The sequence below is a fragment of the Pseudonaja textilis genome, chromosome 1 (assembly GCF_049901715.1).
Source record: "Pseudonaja textilis isolate UNSWEBS1 chromosome 1, rPseTex1.2, whole genome shotgun sequence".
NCBI classification, from domain to species: domain Eukaryota; kingdom Metazoa; phylum Chordata; class Lepidosauria; order Squamata; family Elapidae; genus Pseudonaja; species Pseudonaja textilis.
In genome coordinates this window covers 244,032,654-244,049,028 of record NC_141990.1, presented here as the reverse complement: position 1 = coordinate 244,049,028, position 16,375 = coordinate 244,032,654, and the positions used below count along the sequence as shown (strand labels likewise).

Below are 16,375 nucleotides of genomic sequence, written 5' to 3'. Positions count from 1 at the left end.
TGCAGAAAGAAGAAATTAAAGCGCTACAAACCCTGAAAAGAGATAACAGCATAATCATACTCCCAGCAGACAAAGGGAATGCCACAGTAGTAATGGACAGAAAAGACTATGAAACAAAATTAACAGACCTACTCCAAGACTCCACATACAAACCCATAAACACAGACCCAACCACATACCTGGAAAAATTAACCAAGAAGAAAATTATAACCACATGAGCAGCCACATGAGCAAAGAGATCCAGCGGACGATCATCCCAAGAGAAAAATCTTCCAGATGCCCCAAACTATACGGCCTCCCAAAAATACACAAAGAAGGCATACCTCTCAGACCCATAGTCAGCTCCAGAGGAGCACCACTACAAAACCTAGCTAAACACTGAGCAAAACAGCTACAGCCCCATGCTGAAACAGCAGCTTCACATGTACAAAACTCATACCACTTCTTGGAAATGATCAAAGATCTACATGTGGAGCAAGAAGATCTGCTTGTAAGTTTCGACGTGGTTTCACTATTCACTCAAGTCCCGATAAAAGAGACCCTTGAAATCATCAAAAATAAATACCTCATGGAACTAAACACCTCATGGAACTAACAGTACACTGCTTAACCAATACATATTTCATATACAAAGGACAAAGATGCAAGCAAATTGAAGGAGCCCCTATGGGATCACCACTGTCACCCCTCATTGCAAACCTGTTCATGGAAGAATTCGAATCCAGAGCCCTAGCTAATGCCACCCACAAACCCAAACTATGCTTAAGATACATTGATGACACATTTGTGATTTGGCCCCATGGAAAAGAAAACCTAAACAATTTCCTAACACACCTAAACAGCACACACCCCAAAATCAAGTTCACCATGGAAACGGAAACAACCAAACAACTACCATTCCTAGATGTACTAATCTACAAAAAAACAGATGGCACACTAGGACACACCATATACCAGAAGAAAACACACACCAACCACTACTTCAACGCCCAATCCCACCATCACCCAGCACAGATAAACTCTGTGGCCAAAACACTAATCACCAGAACCAAACACCTGGCAGACAAGACACACACAAAGACTGAACTATGCACCCTGACTAAAGTACTGACAGCTAACGGCTTCCACAAAAGCAAAATCACCGGCTTAATCCACAAAAACACACTGAGACATAATGGAGACCTAGAAGATGAATAGACCTATGGAACAGCTGTCCTGCCCTACATAAGAGGTACTACAGACAAAATCAGTAAGATACTACACAGGCATCACATCAACACTGCCTTTAAAACAGACAGAAAAATAGCAGCCATCCTAAGAAACCCCAAAGATAAAATTGACCTAGAAAACCAAGGCATATATGAAGTCCCCTGTGCATCATACCCTGCCACATACATTGGACAGACCAATAGAAGAATAAGTACCCGCCTGGATGAACACAAAAATGCAGTCAAAAAGCTGGAACACACTTCCTCACTAGTCCAACACATGAAAGCAACAGGTTATAGCATCGACTTCAATGGCACCAAAACCCTAGCCGCTATAGAAAACTCCAGCCACAGAATTATCAGAGAAGCCATAGAGATTGAAAAAAGACCTGAAAGCATGAGTAGAAGAGATGATTCCACCAGACTGTCATTTATTTGGAAGCCTGCATTCACAAACAAAAAACTCTCCACACCACAAGCCAGGCAAACACCTGGGCACAAACAGATCCCCCCTGATACCTCCAGCTCAAACACACCCCAACCAGGCACCCAGATGAAACCTAGCTTCCTAATAAATGATAGCCATCCATTTACTCGGAGCCAAGCTGCACTAAAAGCCTCCAATACAGAAACACAATGTTGCCAGCCAATCAAGAGCTGCCGTCTCCCTATATATACTGGTGGGGAGGTTGCCTGTGTTGTCATTTCTTGATGGATTTGATGCTTGCAGATTGGCTGGCTTTTTCATAAGAACATATGTGGCTGAGGTATTGGCTGTGTGTCTATCAGCCTCCTGTGTTGTAACGACCTGGGTAATAGGCTGTATGATGACCTTCTGAGTTCTATTGTTTTGACATCCTGGGTCTTCTGCTGTAATCTCCTGGGTCGTAATGACCTGAGTCATGGGCTGTGTGATGACCTTCTGAGTTCTATTATTGTGACATCCTGGATCTTGTGCTGTAATCTCCTGGGTCGTTGGCTATGAACACGCCAAGACCTGCATACCTGTACCCGTGAAAATCTACGAATATGTGTGTGTGTGTGTGTGTGTGTGTGTGTTTTCTTAAGTTTTCACGGGTACTTACATGTATGGTATTCAGCTTTGTTCAGGTATTTTCCCACATCATTATTGTTTCCCACGTCATTATATATATATATTCCATTAATCTTTTATCTTAGTCCCAGTTCAGGTTGTCAATAATGATATGCTAATGCAAATCTCTTTTCCTTAATTGCGGTTCTTAGTGATCATAATGCCCCATTTGCCCAATGGGGCACTGAACGTGTTTGCAGCTGGCTTGAGGACTTTGGCCTTGGTCAATATGTCATTTTTGCAAGACAGTGGATAACATCTGGCCATACACTTTTGACAGCAACACCTCAGGATATGGAAAAGGTAAACATTCTAGAATACTAAAAATGCCATTAAGAATTCATTCTGGTTTTTTTCCTGGTTGTTCGTACATTCAGGTGATACTGTATATCAACCTGTGAAGGGTTAGTACCACTTTATAATGCCTTAGTTAGGCCACACTTGGAATACTGCATCCAGTTTCAGTCTCCATGATATAAAGAAGATGTTAAGACTCTAGAAAGAGTGCAAAGAAGAAGAACAAAGATGATTAGGGAACTGGAGGCTAAAACATATAAAGAACGGTTGCAGGAACTGGGTATGTCTAGTCTAATGAAAAGAAGGACTAGGAGAGACATGATAGCAGTGTTCCAAGTATCTCAGGGGTTGCCACAAAGAAGAAGGAGTCAAGTATTCTCCAAAGCACCGGAAGGCACTACAAGATGCAGTGGATGGAAGCTAATCAAGGAGAGAATTAACCTGAAACTAAGAAGAAAGTTTCTGACAGTTTGAACAATTGATCAGTGGAACAAAATGCCTCCAGAAGTTGTAAATACTCCAACACTGGAAGTTTTTAAGAAGAGATTGGATAACTACTTGTCTGAAATAGTGTAGGGTTTCCTGCTTGAGCAGAAGGTTGGATTAGAAGACCTCCAAGCAGTGGTGGGATTCAATTTTTTTTTACTACCGGTTCTGTGGGCGTGGCTTGTGGACATGGCAGGGGAAGGATACTGTAAAATCTCCAGCCAGAGGTGGTATTTGCCGGTTCTCTGAACTACTCAAAATTTCCGCTACCAGTTCCCCAGAACTGGTCAGAACCTGCTGAATACCACCTCTGCCTCCAAGGTACTTTCTAACTCTGTTATTCTGTTATATGTAATTTTGAAAATATAAAAGAAATAATTAACCCCCAGTGATATTTGATTGGGCTGCAGCAATATCTCCCCCATAGCATACATCAAAGGTTGGATTATCTCCCCAAAATATAAAGCAGAGGTCTAAGCAAGAAAAATGAGTAGCAATTGTCAGATTGCTTTGCGTAAGACCTTTGTTCTTTGGGGAAGGGAACACTGTTTTTAATCATAGTCACTTACAGAGGTTACGCTAGAAGTTTAGTAGAGGGACAGAATAAGTCATGTTTAAATGGTGCATATATGATTCAAGGGAGTGTTTCAGATTATTTTGATTGGTTTTATTTTATTTTATAGCTGCAGTCCACATTTAATAAAAGATTTTCAAAGACCCTTAGTACCAGTAATTCGTGAACATTCCTAAAACCTCTACTAATGTAAACCAAATAATAGGATTTGTAAATCCAATAGCAGGCATTGCTAATACAACTCTAGTTAATAAGGAGGTTTAATTATGTAATGCACATATAAATATATCTTTTTAGGGAGAGTATATAAACTTGGTTGCCATCATAGAGAAATGGAGGAATTAAAACATTTGTTCAGGGTTGATTTGCCAGAATTATCATACAACAAAACTGAAAACAAAGCAGAAGGCAGTGCAAATAGGACAGAATGTATGCATATTCTTGTATGTGCTTTTTCTAGCGTGTTCATTTTTATAAGGATTTTCAAAATCAATTTCTCTTTTTTTATTTTTCTCTTACAGTTATACACATGGGGGCGCACATGGGGGCACGAGAGAGAAAAAGAGAGAAAGATTTTGCACAAGCCTTTTTCACATATAACTGTTTTCGGCATATTTTAAGCTTAAAAGTGAAGTACATCACTATTTATGAGCCATATTTCCAAATAAAATCAGCCATGCATATATTGAATTCAAAAGAGTTGCTCTTGTTAGCAGCTCTATGTCCTGGACTAGCAGACAACAAATTGGATATCTTGAGGTTTAAACATTAAAACATTAATATTACTTTGGAAATTCCCAATTTCCAATTCAGCCTAGTATCTTTTATTCAAGAACGCAGTGTATTTGTGGTCTATTTGAAGGTGTGTCAAGTTGACAGGTACTGTTTTAAATTATCATCGTTGCTTCCCTTTACAGGAGTTAGGAATTAAGCATCCTTTACACAGGAAGAAATTGGTTTTGGCAGTCAAAGCTATAAATACAAAACAAGATGAAAAGTCTGCAGAGTTAGATCATATCTGGGTTACACGTAAGTATTTGAAATGGCAAAATGAAATGAAAAGATTGTTTATGGTTTTAGCCTACTTTACAATTTAGAAATTTGTATATGTTTTTTTAAAAAAATTACTCAACTTCAATTTCATCTCTAGAAACATTACAGAGGCTTTATTTTCATTTTCTTCAATTTTATTTCCCTGACATGTTTTTGAGCTTTGTATTGCTTTATATAAACCATGAAATTAGATGGAATTAGATTAAATTTCTTAAAAAGCTGTTTTGATGGGGAAAATATGAAATATGTAGAATGGGCACAAACAGGGATGGAAATCATATTATTCTCCAGAGAATATAAGAAGCTAGAAACACTATTCTGCAAAAACAAAATTTAGTCTTGTCAACAAGTGAATTGTTTTTTTTATTAAGCAGTAAAATATATTTATGTGTATTCCGCAGGATGGCTTGATGATATTGGTTTACCTCAATACAAAGATCAGTTTCATGAATCACGAGTTGATGGCAGAATGCTACAATATCTAACTGTGGTAAGCTAAAATCCTTATTTTCAAAGTTTGGGACTAGTAAAAGTTCCTTTCTTTCATTCAGATGGAGCAGAAGAGAATAATTTTATCCCAGGATTCCTTTCTTTCGAAACCATATTTAGAATTTGTATTCCCAAGTATTGTCAGTATTTAACTTTCCAGACACTTTGAGTGGACAGGTAGCCAATCCAGACCATTTTTGGATATTCATGGTAAACATGACAATGGAAGACTCCCACACACATACTTTTTTAAAAAAAACAACAACACTAATTGCTGCTGTAGCTTAAAACAAGGGAATGGTTTTTGTTAAAATCATACTAGCAAAGAAGATAAATCTCATTCTGCACCACATCTTGATCCCAAGAAAAATTATTGTTCCTATCAGTGGTACGATTCCAAAAAACATTCTACTGGTTCTGTGGGGGTGGCTTGGTGGGCATGGTTTGGTGGGCATAGCAGGGGAAGGACACTGTAAACTCTCCATTCCCACCCCACTCCTGGGGGAAGGTTACTGCAAAATCCGCATTCCCCCCTCACTCTTGGGGAAAGATTACTGCAAAATCCCATTCCCTCCCCACCCCACTAACCTGCTTCCAGCTCCGTTCTCCTGTGCAGGACAACAAAAAGAGACCCAGCCGATCAGCGGGGACTCGGGAGGCAGAGAATAGATGGGACAGGGCCAGTCAGAAGTGGTATTTGCTGGTTCTCCAAGCTACTCAAAATTTCCGCTACCAGTTCTCCAGAACTGGTCAGAACCTGCTGAATACCACCTCTGGTTCCTATATTAAATAGTAGATCAATCTAAGCATCATACTATGTACACACTTTTTCTCTGTTCAGTCGTGTTCTATTTCAGTTTTCAAAGACTGGACAAGTCCCAGCAGTTTTCTTGGCAAGGTTTTTCAGCAGTGGTTTGCCACTGCCTCCTTTCTAGGGCTGAGAGAAAGGGATTGGATCCAGGTCACTCAGATGGCTTTGGGCCTAAAACTCCTGTTCTAGTCTGATGCCTTAATCAAACTGGCTCTCATGTATCCATAATGTGTGGATATACACTGCCAGTATCATAATGCAAAAGAGTAAACAGAACAAAACAAAGCCAGGTTTTTGGATCCAGAACTGAGATGATGTACAATAGTCAAAAGAAACAGTCAACTTCAGAACTCCAGCCCCTATAAAATGGAGCGGGATCTCCTGCTAATTAGTTGCATAAGGCACATTCCACCTTCCTCCCCAATATTTTATACACCACATACAGGTTAGTCCACAACTTATAACCATTTGTTTAGCAGCCATTCAAAGTTACAATGGTACTGGGGAAAAAAATAACTTAAGATTGATCCTTGCACTTACAGCCGCTGCAGCATTCCCATGGTCACAGGGTCAAAATGCAGGCACCTGCCAACAAGCATGTGTCTACGACTGTTGCAGTGTCCCAGGGTCATGCGATCTCCGTTTGCGCCCTTCCCAGCCATCTTCCAACAAGCAACGTCAATGGGGGAGGCCGGGTTTGCTTTACGACCAAGTGATTTGCTTAACAATTATGGCAAAAAAAGTTCATAAAACCAGACATGCCACACTTAACAACTGCCTTGCTTAGCAATGGTAAATTTGTTTCCAGTTGTGGTTGTCAGTCAAGGATTATTTATACAAAGAAGATTCTGTGGTTACAGAACAAGAAACAGTGTTTCCTTCTTATTTTGTGACCTCTGGCAACAGTACTAAGAATCATAGTGATGGTACATACAGGCTTCAATAGGAAAGAAAAAAGAAAAAACGTGTGGTTTTGCTTTCTTAGAATTCTAAGAAATTCTAATTCTAAAGTTTAGCAACTTTATTCCGTTAAACAATGCTTTCCTTTACAGAATGACCTCCTCTTCCTCAAAGTTACAAGCCAGCTACATCACCTCAGCATTAAATGTGCCATTCACGTTCTACACCTGAACAATTTTAACCCACATTGCTTACGCAGAAGACCAGCAGATGAGGTGAGATAAAAGTCATTGATTTTTGCTTCCTAGACTCAGTGCTCTTATATCCATTAGTGAGGAAATCTATCAACCTTTTTCATTCCTAGGCAAGCGCACTAGTTAATTTCTCCTTGCCTTTTGCTTCTGTTCAGAGAAATATGAATGCCATGTACATATTTATGTGTGATTCTACAGATAAGATGGACTCCGTTTGGGAAAAGAAATTTGAATAAAACCTATGGAACAGATTAAGGAAGAATTACTGAATATTTAGAAAGAAGCACTTTAATAGCAGCATCTACGTGGACTAATTTATTGTATTTACTATGCATTTTTTCTGCAATACAGAATAATATTTCATCATCAGAAGTAGTACAATGGTCCAATCATAGAGTGATGGAATGGCTCAGATCAGTAGATTTGGCAGAATATGCACCAAACCTTCGAGGAAGTGGCGTTCACGGTGGACTCATTGTAAGAAAAAAGAGCTTAATTTCCTTTAAGTTTTGCAATATTAACATGACAATCTATCAACACATCAACTTTCAATTTTTAATGTTTTGTCCATTTTGTTGATTGAAGAAAAGGAAAGTCAGTTTATGGATTTTTTTCCCCTGAATGTTTTATGTGAAATAAATTTGGCAGTATTTAACTTACCGTTTTATAAATGATCTTGTGTTATAAACCAGTACCCAAATCATTAACACTTATATTAAATAAATTAGAGAGCAGAAACTACTTTCAAATCATCAATTGATACAATGTTGGCTGAGTCTTTTAATTGATATAAACTATCCCAAGCAAGGGAGAATAAATTATCTTCTATCATGAATTTTTTAAGCAACGGTGCAAATTCAAGTGGTTTAGACTGAAGATAGACAGTTACAAATGCTTTTTAAAACAATTGCGTTCTTGACCTCAGTTATTGTTTATCTTATTTTAAACAAGATCACATTAGCCTAAGAACTGTATACATTTCATAACATTATATCAAGCATATAATCCTCCTCTTCCTTCTTTTAAATCTTGTTTCTACAATTGATCTCTTCCTTTGTGCCTCTAAAAATGACACATCAGATGTTATTAATGTAGGCAGCATATATATTTATGCATATATAGTCCTACTTAATTCTGTTCATCTCTTCTTAAGTTTTTCTGTTCTTTCTTTCTCTTTTACTACTTTTTGTCATTCAATTATAAAATCCCTTGAGGCAATGGATTTGTTATAAACGACCAATACCCCTTTCCAAACAGATTGGCTTGGATCCTGGCTTCCTTGAGCAAAACTATGCTGCTCAAAGTCACTGCTGGACAGAAAAATTGGAAATATTTTATCTTTGTTACAATCCCCTCTCATGGATTTGTTGCAAAAAAATGGAGAACCCTTTAGAATAGCATGGGCGGTGCATTGGGGAAATATAGGAGGAAAGGGAAATAATTTCTTTTCCTGACATAGGGAAAATTCTGTTGAATCCCAAATCCCAGGAACAACTCCAGGATCCAAGACATTAAGGCTCACTATAAGAGATGTGATCAAATAGAAATGGATGGAAGCTCATACTAACCCTATAGATCTACAACTGCAATATAATCCTCTGAAACAGATGTTTTTCTTTGATATCCCCCCCAAAAGTGCTGCTTTTAAAATGCCATTTTTAAAATGTATATGTCCTGTTAATGTTATACAATTGTTGGGAATGGCTTGTAATGGCTAACACGTGAAGAAGCCCTGACGCTTCCTAGCTCTGTGATACGGTAATACTATCCTGCATATGCAGAGACTAATGAAAACAGGCAACCCTCAGAATAGCCTTAGAATACCTTGCTGCTTAGAGACCACACTTAAAGCAGCACAGATGCTCTTTGTTTCTCCCACAGATCCTGGAGCCTCGTTTCAATGGAGATACTCTAGCAATGCTCCTCAACATTCCACCTCAAAAGACTCTGCTAAGACGCCACTTAACCACAAATTTCAATGTGCTCATCGGGCCAGAGGCTCAGCAAGATAAAAGAGAAATCATGGAATCCACCGCTTATACAGCTCTCACCACCACTGCAAAAGTCCGGGTAGGCTACAGAGAAACCATACAAACTTTAGAAATCCTGCTTGAGTTCCTAGTTGGCAGTTTAAAAGCCGGTAATCTCTTAGGCAGCAATCTTGTAATCCACATAACTGCTTGAGAGTGGGTTTCATTGAGAGGTCAATGGGAGCTCTTTCTAAATAGATTAATAAGAGTCATTATAACTGGTATGTTAGTTTAAAGTCAAGGGTTTTTTTGTACACTAAGAGCATTCAACCCGAAGGAATTCTGGCAAATCTGACTAGGAGAGGATAAGGATTTCAGTTTAGTGTCCCCAAATGAGAAATATCTGCTCTAAATATTAAACCATTTGGGGGCTCTAGTAACAGCATCTGCATAATATTGAAGGCTTTGCGTTAGTAGCTGAAATACTGTACTTAAACTTATCCATAAGATGGAAAAATGGCATAGCTTCTAGCCAAGGCACAATGATTCAAACATTCCCCTGCTGATTGTTGCATCTGACTTACATTCATTTTGCGTTCAAGTTAGAGCCAATCTGGTCTTGTAAATTAAAAGGCTGGCTGGGTGTCGAGAAACCTGAATTCTAGTCCTCTTTCAGCTTTAGAAGCCAGCTAGGTTATTCCCTCTCGGCCCTAAGAAGAAGTCAAGGACAAATTGATTCTCCCAAAATAATGCATGGGTTTATATATCAAGTCTGATTCAAAGGCGCGCACACACACACACGACAGAAGAAGGCTAGTAGGGTTTATTTCTAAGTGAACATAATAGGAGGACTAATCTATGGTGTTAACCAGGATTCATTATGGAGCAATATGCTTGCAATGGTATTTTTTTCTTTTTTTGAAGAGAAGGCTTGTTTTGTCCAGATTTTTTTAAAGCTTGTTTTTAAAAAGAATCACGAAGTTGCTATAGTTTTATGCTACTTGAGAGGTCTGATATTTGGGAGCAGAAGTGAAAGAAAAGCTCTCCATAAAGATACAAGAACCTTTGTGTGTGTTTCTCAGCATTGAGTACAGTAATCAGTTTGTTTTAAAGAAGCATTTGTTTATGTTCTGCAACTTTGTGTATCACACACACTGCAGCTTGGGATCTGTGTTTTTCTTCTGTGCATTTAAAAGTATGCATGCCCTTGAGGATCTTAAATTTAATGTACCTAGAGAGTTAAGGTTGAATAGGAACATGAATGCAGCAGTACAAAGTTTAGTCTATTACCATTCCTGTCCTTTTAAAGGTTATGTTAATACTTCTTGATAAAATGGTAAAAGTTATGCTCTGATTTTTAAAGAACTTTACCTCAGGTTAATTTCCCTATACGGAGTCCAAAAAGTTATATCCGTGAGTCCTTTACTAACCCTTCTCTTTGGCATAAAGACAATCCCCCCCTTTCCTTTTGATGCGTTTGTTCATTTCCTACAGGAACTTGAAAAATCAATGAAAACATTAAAATTAATCTTGTAAAGTCTGTGAAAGGTGTTATTAATTAGCAGAGGTTGTTTTTAACTGTCAGTGTTTTCTGTATTTCCCCTGTGGTGATTTTTCTGACAATGCTTTCTATCTTTCTCCACCCACCCACCTTTCATTCTTGACAGCCAAAGAAACTTGGATTTTCACATTTTGGAAACTTAAGAAAAAAGAAGTTTGATGAATCTACAGATTATATTTGCCCTATGGATACAAGTACATCCAATGGCACTCCGAAGAGTTGTGGTGCCTACAGAGTGCATAACACCCTCCCTGACAAAGAATTAGAGAAACTGGATCAGGTGGGCCAGGGGGACTGAGGCACTCACCTTTCATCCTCTTGGTGCATTCTGAAGCTTACAGATAACCTTTTCTTATAATTTAACTAAAGCGCATAATGCATCTGCATGTCTTTAGTGAATGTATTAGGATGAAGCTTGAAGAATCTTTAAAATATCACTTGGAATTTTTTCCTCCCATTTGCAATTGTTTCATCCTACTCATCTTCTCAAGCCCTTTTTCAGGAAAAGAAAAAGCTTTACACAACAGTTGTAGCTGACATTCAAGGCACCTAAAATTGAGCTGTTGTGGCAGCTCAGAGCTTTTTATATTTCCTTTGTAATGCCCAACAATAATTTTAAACGTTTTGTATTAGCTTTTTCATGTCCACAATGGTAAGGATGATCTATTTTATTCTTGACAGCACAGATGAATTGTATATTTTTATTAAAATGTTCTTTTAATTGTGCAGCGTCTGCACCATAGTGGTTACATACGATAACATTAAAATATAGGCCTAATGATGGATCTTTTCTAAAAAAACAACAACTGAAAATACAATTTCTTGAAGAAGGCAATAAAATATTTACTTGGGAAAACGTCTTAATTGTTTTTGTTGTGATTACTCTTTTTGTGATTGAATTATGCTTTTAAAAGTGCTTAGACTGATTTTATAAATTGCTGTCCCAAGAAATAATACATAGAAAAATGTGTAAAGTAATTCTTTAAAAGCCTGAAAAATGGAGTCATTGAAGTTTTCTGCAAGATATAAGATAGCAAGGCAAACTTCCATTTACTCTAATTTCTGAGTCAAACTGATCAGAAAAATTATGGTAATATCACAAGATTAATTGCAAAAAGTTTTTTTTTTCATATGCATGATTTACTACATCTAACATGCTCCATTTTTCTCTCATTTAAAATGTAATTGTTTTTCCATTTTGTTTAAAGCATGTAATTTGTTCAGTATGTGTGTGATTTATACACAGTTGGAACTATTTTAATGTTCTGTTTATTTTTAAAACACAATTTTCAGTCAAACTTCTGGAACTTCTTAAAATTAAACACTCATATAGATTTTTCCTCATATTTTCTTAGCCTCCTAATTTTGTGCTCAGCCTCTTTTTGTTTCAAACTCACTGTGAACTCCCTTCTCAGCTGAGGATAAAGGATCTGTCTAGTTTACAGGAATCAATCATGTACAGAAAAGCTTCTCACCATGCATGCATGTAATACCACAAAGTAAATGAAAATTAAACTTGGAATCTGCATCTTTTAAATATTATGATTCCTGACAACTTCTAATTTAGAGTTATATGCTATTTCACTGCCTATCTAAAGCAGTCATGATTATAGTTTGAAAACCATGGAACCACACTATTTGAAGACCGATCTGTTCTGTCCTGATTCATTTAAGGCAGCATTTCTCAAACTTGGCAACTTTTAAGATGTGTAGACTTCAACCCAGAAATTTCCAGCCCAAACATTGATTTAAAACCATTAAAACAAGTCAACAAAATTTAATTGAATATCAATGAACACTAGTTTGGTATGGAATACACAGCTCATTCAGGAACTGTATCTTAGAGTTTAATAAGTGTATAATTGCCATCTATTGTTTCCTTAGAAAAAAAACATTACAGAGATTAGGCTGCCTTGTCTGCCAAAAATGTTCATTTTTAATGGGAGGAAAACTATGCTCTTAGCTTTTTCTACCCCAGGTGCTAGCCTTTAAGGCCTGAAAGAATCCTTAAACACATGCAGTCAATTGTATGATTGGCTAGTAGGCCTATTTGAGTATCACTTAAGGCTGATTTGTATAGAATACTGTAAGGTTAGACAAAGGTATCTAACCAGAGGTGGTATTCAGCAGGTTCTGACCAGTTCTGGAGAACCGGTAGCAGAAATTTTGAGTAGTTCGGAGAACCGGCAAATACCACCTCTGACTGGAGTTTTTACAGTATCCTTGCCCTGCCATGCCCACCAAGCCACGCCCACAGAACTGGTAGTAAAAAAAAAATTGAATCCCACCACTGTATCTAACCCAAAAGAAAACCCCAGCTATCTGGAATAGGTAGATTATATGAAATCCAACTTTGGAAATAGGCATACATCTAAGTAAGGCTAGTTGATAAATGTCAATTTCTAAAATTTGCAAGGGGAAGGGATAGTGGAAAAACAACTAATCAACATAGACCACAAGAATTAGTTGTAATGTTCTTAGGCACCTAATCTCCCAGGGATCTAAACAAGGCAGGCAGCATAATCATTTAGAAACAAATTACCATAACCACAAATATCTCTGAATACAGAAATTCAGGCCCTACAATGAGGACATTGAGTGGGGATAGAAAGGGGAAAGAACAGTGGACATATTCCTACTATCTGTGTTATGCAGTGATAACTGCCATGACTAAATGTTGGAGTCAGATGAAAAACTGAAATACATTTTAGAATAATGAAGCATTGAGCATATAAATAGATGTCTTATGTGTTAAAAAATGAACATGAATGTCTTGAGTTATTAAAATAGCATGATAAGCATTTGAATCTGCATGAGATCCAGAAATGCTTTTTGAATTACTGAAAACAGCTCAGTTGCATTCTTTTATTTAAAAATATAGTATCAAACATACCACTTTTTAAAAAAAAGTCGCAATGAATTACCTTTTCATTTTTGGCTCCACTAACCTACTAACTGTTTGTTAAATTCAATGGTGTCAGATCTATGTTTATGGAAAACATGCAACTTGGAAATCTTTCCAATATTGGGGGTGGAGGGAATTATGTAATTCAACCTCAACTTCCTGAACACAGAGACATGTGTCATATGTGTGGAACAGTTCTGCTATCCCAAAAGTTGTGCATGCAGGTTTGGCTAAGATTGGATGGCTGCTTTAATTTCAATCTAGTTGCCGAAATGATTTTGCAGATGGACCATTCAGAAGGAACAGTGATGCAAATAGGAGAGCTGTCTCGAGGAATAAGCAACCTCACGGTATGTATGAATTCAAGAGGGCTATCTAGAAATTTTATTATGGATCATTTTTAATCAGCTTAGATTATTTATATATTAGCTGCCATCCCCATGCAAGAGGGGGATTTTTTTAGATCTAGCAAGCTCCCCTCGTTTATTTTCTTTCTTCCCACAGAGGTCAATGAAAGAAAAATATTAATTTCAAAGTTTTGGATCCTTTAAGGGAGGAATGAAGAAGCCTAGGCTTCTGATTGGGAAAAGGATTTTGGAGAAACTCCTTCATAAATTATTATCATAAAAAGATTTCTCATTTTCTAGTGTATCTGACTGTAGATGTGGCTTGATTTGTTTTTAATTTCCAGACAATGTTAAGTCAAGATCAGATGCTGAACAACGATCAATTTTTAACACCAACTTTTGAGGACTGGAGATGAAGATGCCACATGAGTAACACTAAGTCCTTTCTCCTATTATGACAGAAAACTGATGCAGGCTGGATGCTGTACATAAAAATGTATTGTTTTCTTTGCTATTAAAATATGTGCAACTTCATTGTGCTTTTAAAAAACATACACGTATACACAGATAAACACTCTGGTCTGGGTAGTTAAGACATGGATTCAGAGAACTATGCAATTTTTCTAGAAATTAGGAAATCAAAGATCTGTTGATCACTTATTTTAATCACCATGAGCACATTTAATAGTGATCCTTTTTCCTATATTTTGTAATTTTAAGATTTGGTTATGGTGCAGTGGAACTGCAATGTATCTCAAAGCTGTAGCTATTCTTTATTGCCAGTGTAGTTTGTGCAATGATTTATATTGAAACTGAACTATGGCACTGAAATAGTGATTCCTTGATGTATTAAAAATGTGTTCACCTGTTCAAAAGATAGTCATGATCAAGAGGATTATAACTCCCAATCACTCCATGGAGCTGTCTTTGAAGTAGTATGGAAACAATTTTCCATTGTCTTTTTCTTATTTTTTTTAAAGATTTCTGAGCTAGTCTACAATCTCAGTATTCCCTGGTGTTCTTCTATCCAAGAATTAACCAGGTCTGGTGCTGTTTGATTTTCAAAGCTTATTAATCTGGTGCTACCACCAACGTCCGCACTCACTGTTTTCCTGAGGACCTTGACTAGTTGCTATGTATATCAACTACTGAGTGCTGAAAGCTCCCAATATTTGATGAAGAAATCATTCCTATCCTCTTTGCAATCATTCTCGTCTTCCATCTTGCTCATTTTGAACTATACATGTAGTCTACAGCAAACAGCCTTCTTATCCAGTCTAAGCTGTGACAGGTTAACACTTCTAGTAGCGATTTGCTTATATAACATTTCATTGTTGTACTGTGATAGAAACTGTGGAAAAGTCAGAGGTGATTGCACTTTGTTCAAGGGTTTAGATGGATGTATTGATTCATGCAACACAAAATGTCTCTTAAATACATTGTAATAAATTCTACATATTGTTTGACTTACACATTCAAAGGAAATACAACAGCATGTTGGTGTAGTCTTTCACAGCTGGCATCAATGAAGCAGTGATGAATTTTCTGGTAATATGGCTGGCTAGAGAATTCTGGGAGTTAAAGTCCATAAGTCTTAAAAGTTGCCAAGGTTGGAAACCCCCCAATCCTAGACCATATCCATACAGCCAGAAAGCTCATCACTGCTTTATACACAACAGCCTTGCAGATCAGTATATTTTTGTCCTAATCAACTGAAAACTAAACATTCATTGAAATATTCTATAGATTGGAGTTAATTGGAAGCATGAAAAACAATGAAACAATGAAAAACAAGCAAATGCCCACAGTTGGACTTCATCCCACTTATTTTTCAGTGCAGAAAATTCTTGAAGTCATCTCCCAACTATTAAATTTTAATATTTTCTAGAATTACAGTAATTGAGAGAAAAACGTTAATCAGAAAAGAACCAACCTCTTCAAACTTACCAGTTTTCAGTATTAAAAACACCTTCAAAATTCATAGCTATATACCAAGATTTTATTAAAATGTATGACAATTTGGGAGGTGGGTAATAGTTAATAGTTGCATCTAAACTATCCAAGTTTGCCATTTAAATTCAGGGAGAAGCATTAGTAATATTTCAGCAGTGTGTGTAAACAGCTTTCCACGTCAGGGGAATATTGTTAATTAGAATCTGACATGGTATTCTTTCTTATTCTAACAGAATTGTTCTATTGTTTGCTTCAGTTTCCTCTTGAAATGAGATAAATGGCACACCTCAACACTATTCTCTTTCAGAACTGATTTGGGGGGTAATTGGCCATTCTCTGAATATATAAATATATATTTGCGGAAATATAAAGGCTTGCAGCAATCTACAGTTTAAAGACTTAAATTAAAAAGCTTGTAGCAATTCTAATGCAATCTTGTTCATCTAAAATTTTTTATACAAGTTTGCCACCTAC

General features: G+C 37.1%; 1 protein-coding gene across 17 annotated transcripts in view; it reads left to right on the top strand.

Moving 5' to 3' along the window:
• The window catches only part of PPFIBP2 (PPFIB scaffold protein 2), a 138,025-nt gene extending 122,600 nt beyond the window's left edge, over positions 1-15,425 (top strand). For 15 of the 17 annotated variants that reach the window (XM_087921169.1, XM_087921170.1, XM_026705840.2 and 12 more), the window contains 7 exons: positions 2,454-2,604; positions 4,576-4,687; positions 5,113-5,201; positions 7,064-7,186; positions 7,517-7,642; positions 9,047-9,235; positions 10,803-11,555. In XM_087921169.1, the coding sequence (XP_087777295.1) occupies positions 2,454-2,604; positions 4,576-4,687; positions 5,113-5,201; positions 7,064-7,186; positions 7,517-7,642; positions 9,047-9,235; positions 10,803-10,994 (982 nt within the window). In that variant the 3' untranslated portion in view covers positions 10,995-11,555. Of the gene's footprint in view, positions 1-2,453; positions 2,605-4,575; positions 4,688-5,112; positions 5,202-7,063; positions 7,187-7,516; positions 7,643-9,046; positions 9,236-10,802; positions 11,556-13,885; positions 13,952-14,292 lie in introns of those variants that run through there. The other 2 variants (XM_087921180.1, XM_087921179.1) reach the window with 1 other exon arrangement.
• The last annotated feature ends 950 nt before the right edge of the window (positions 15,426-16,375 follow it).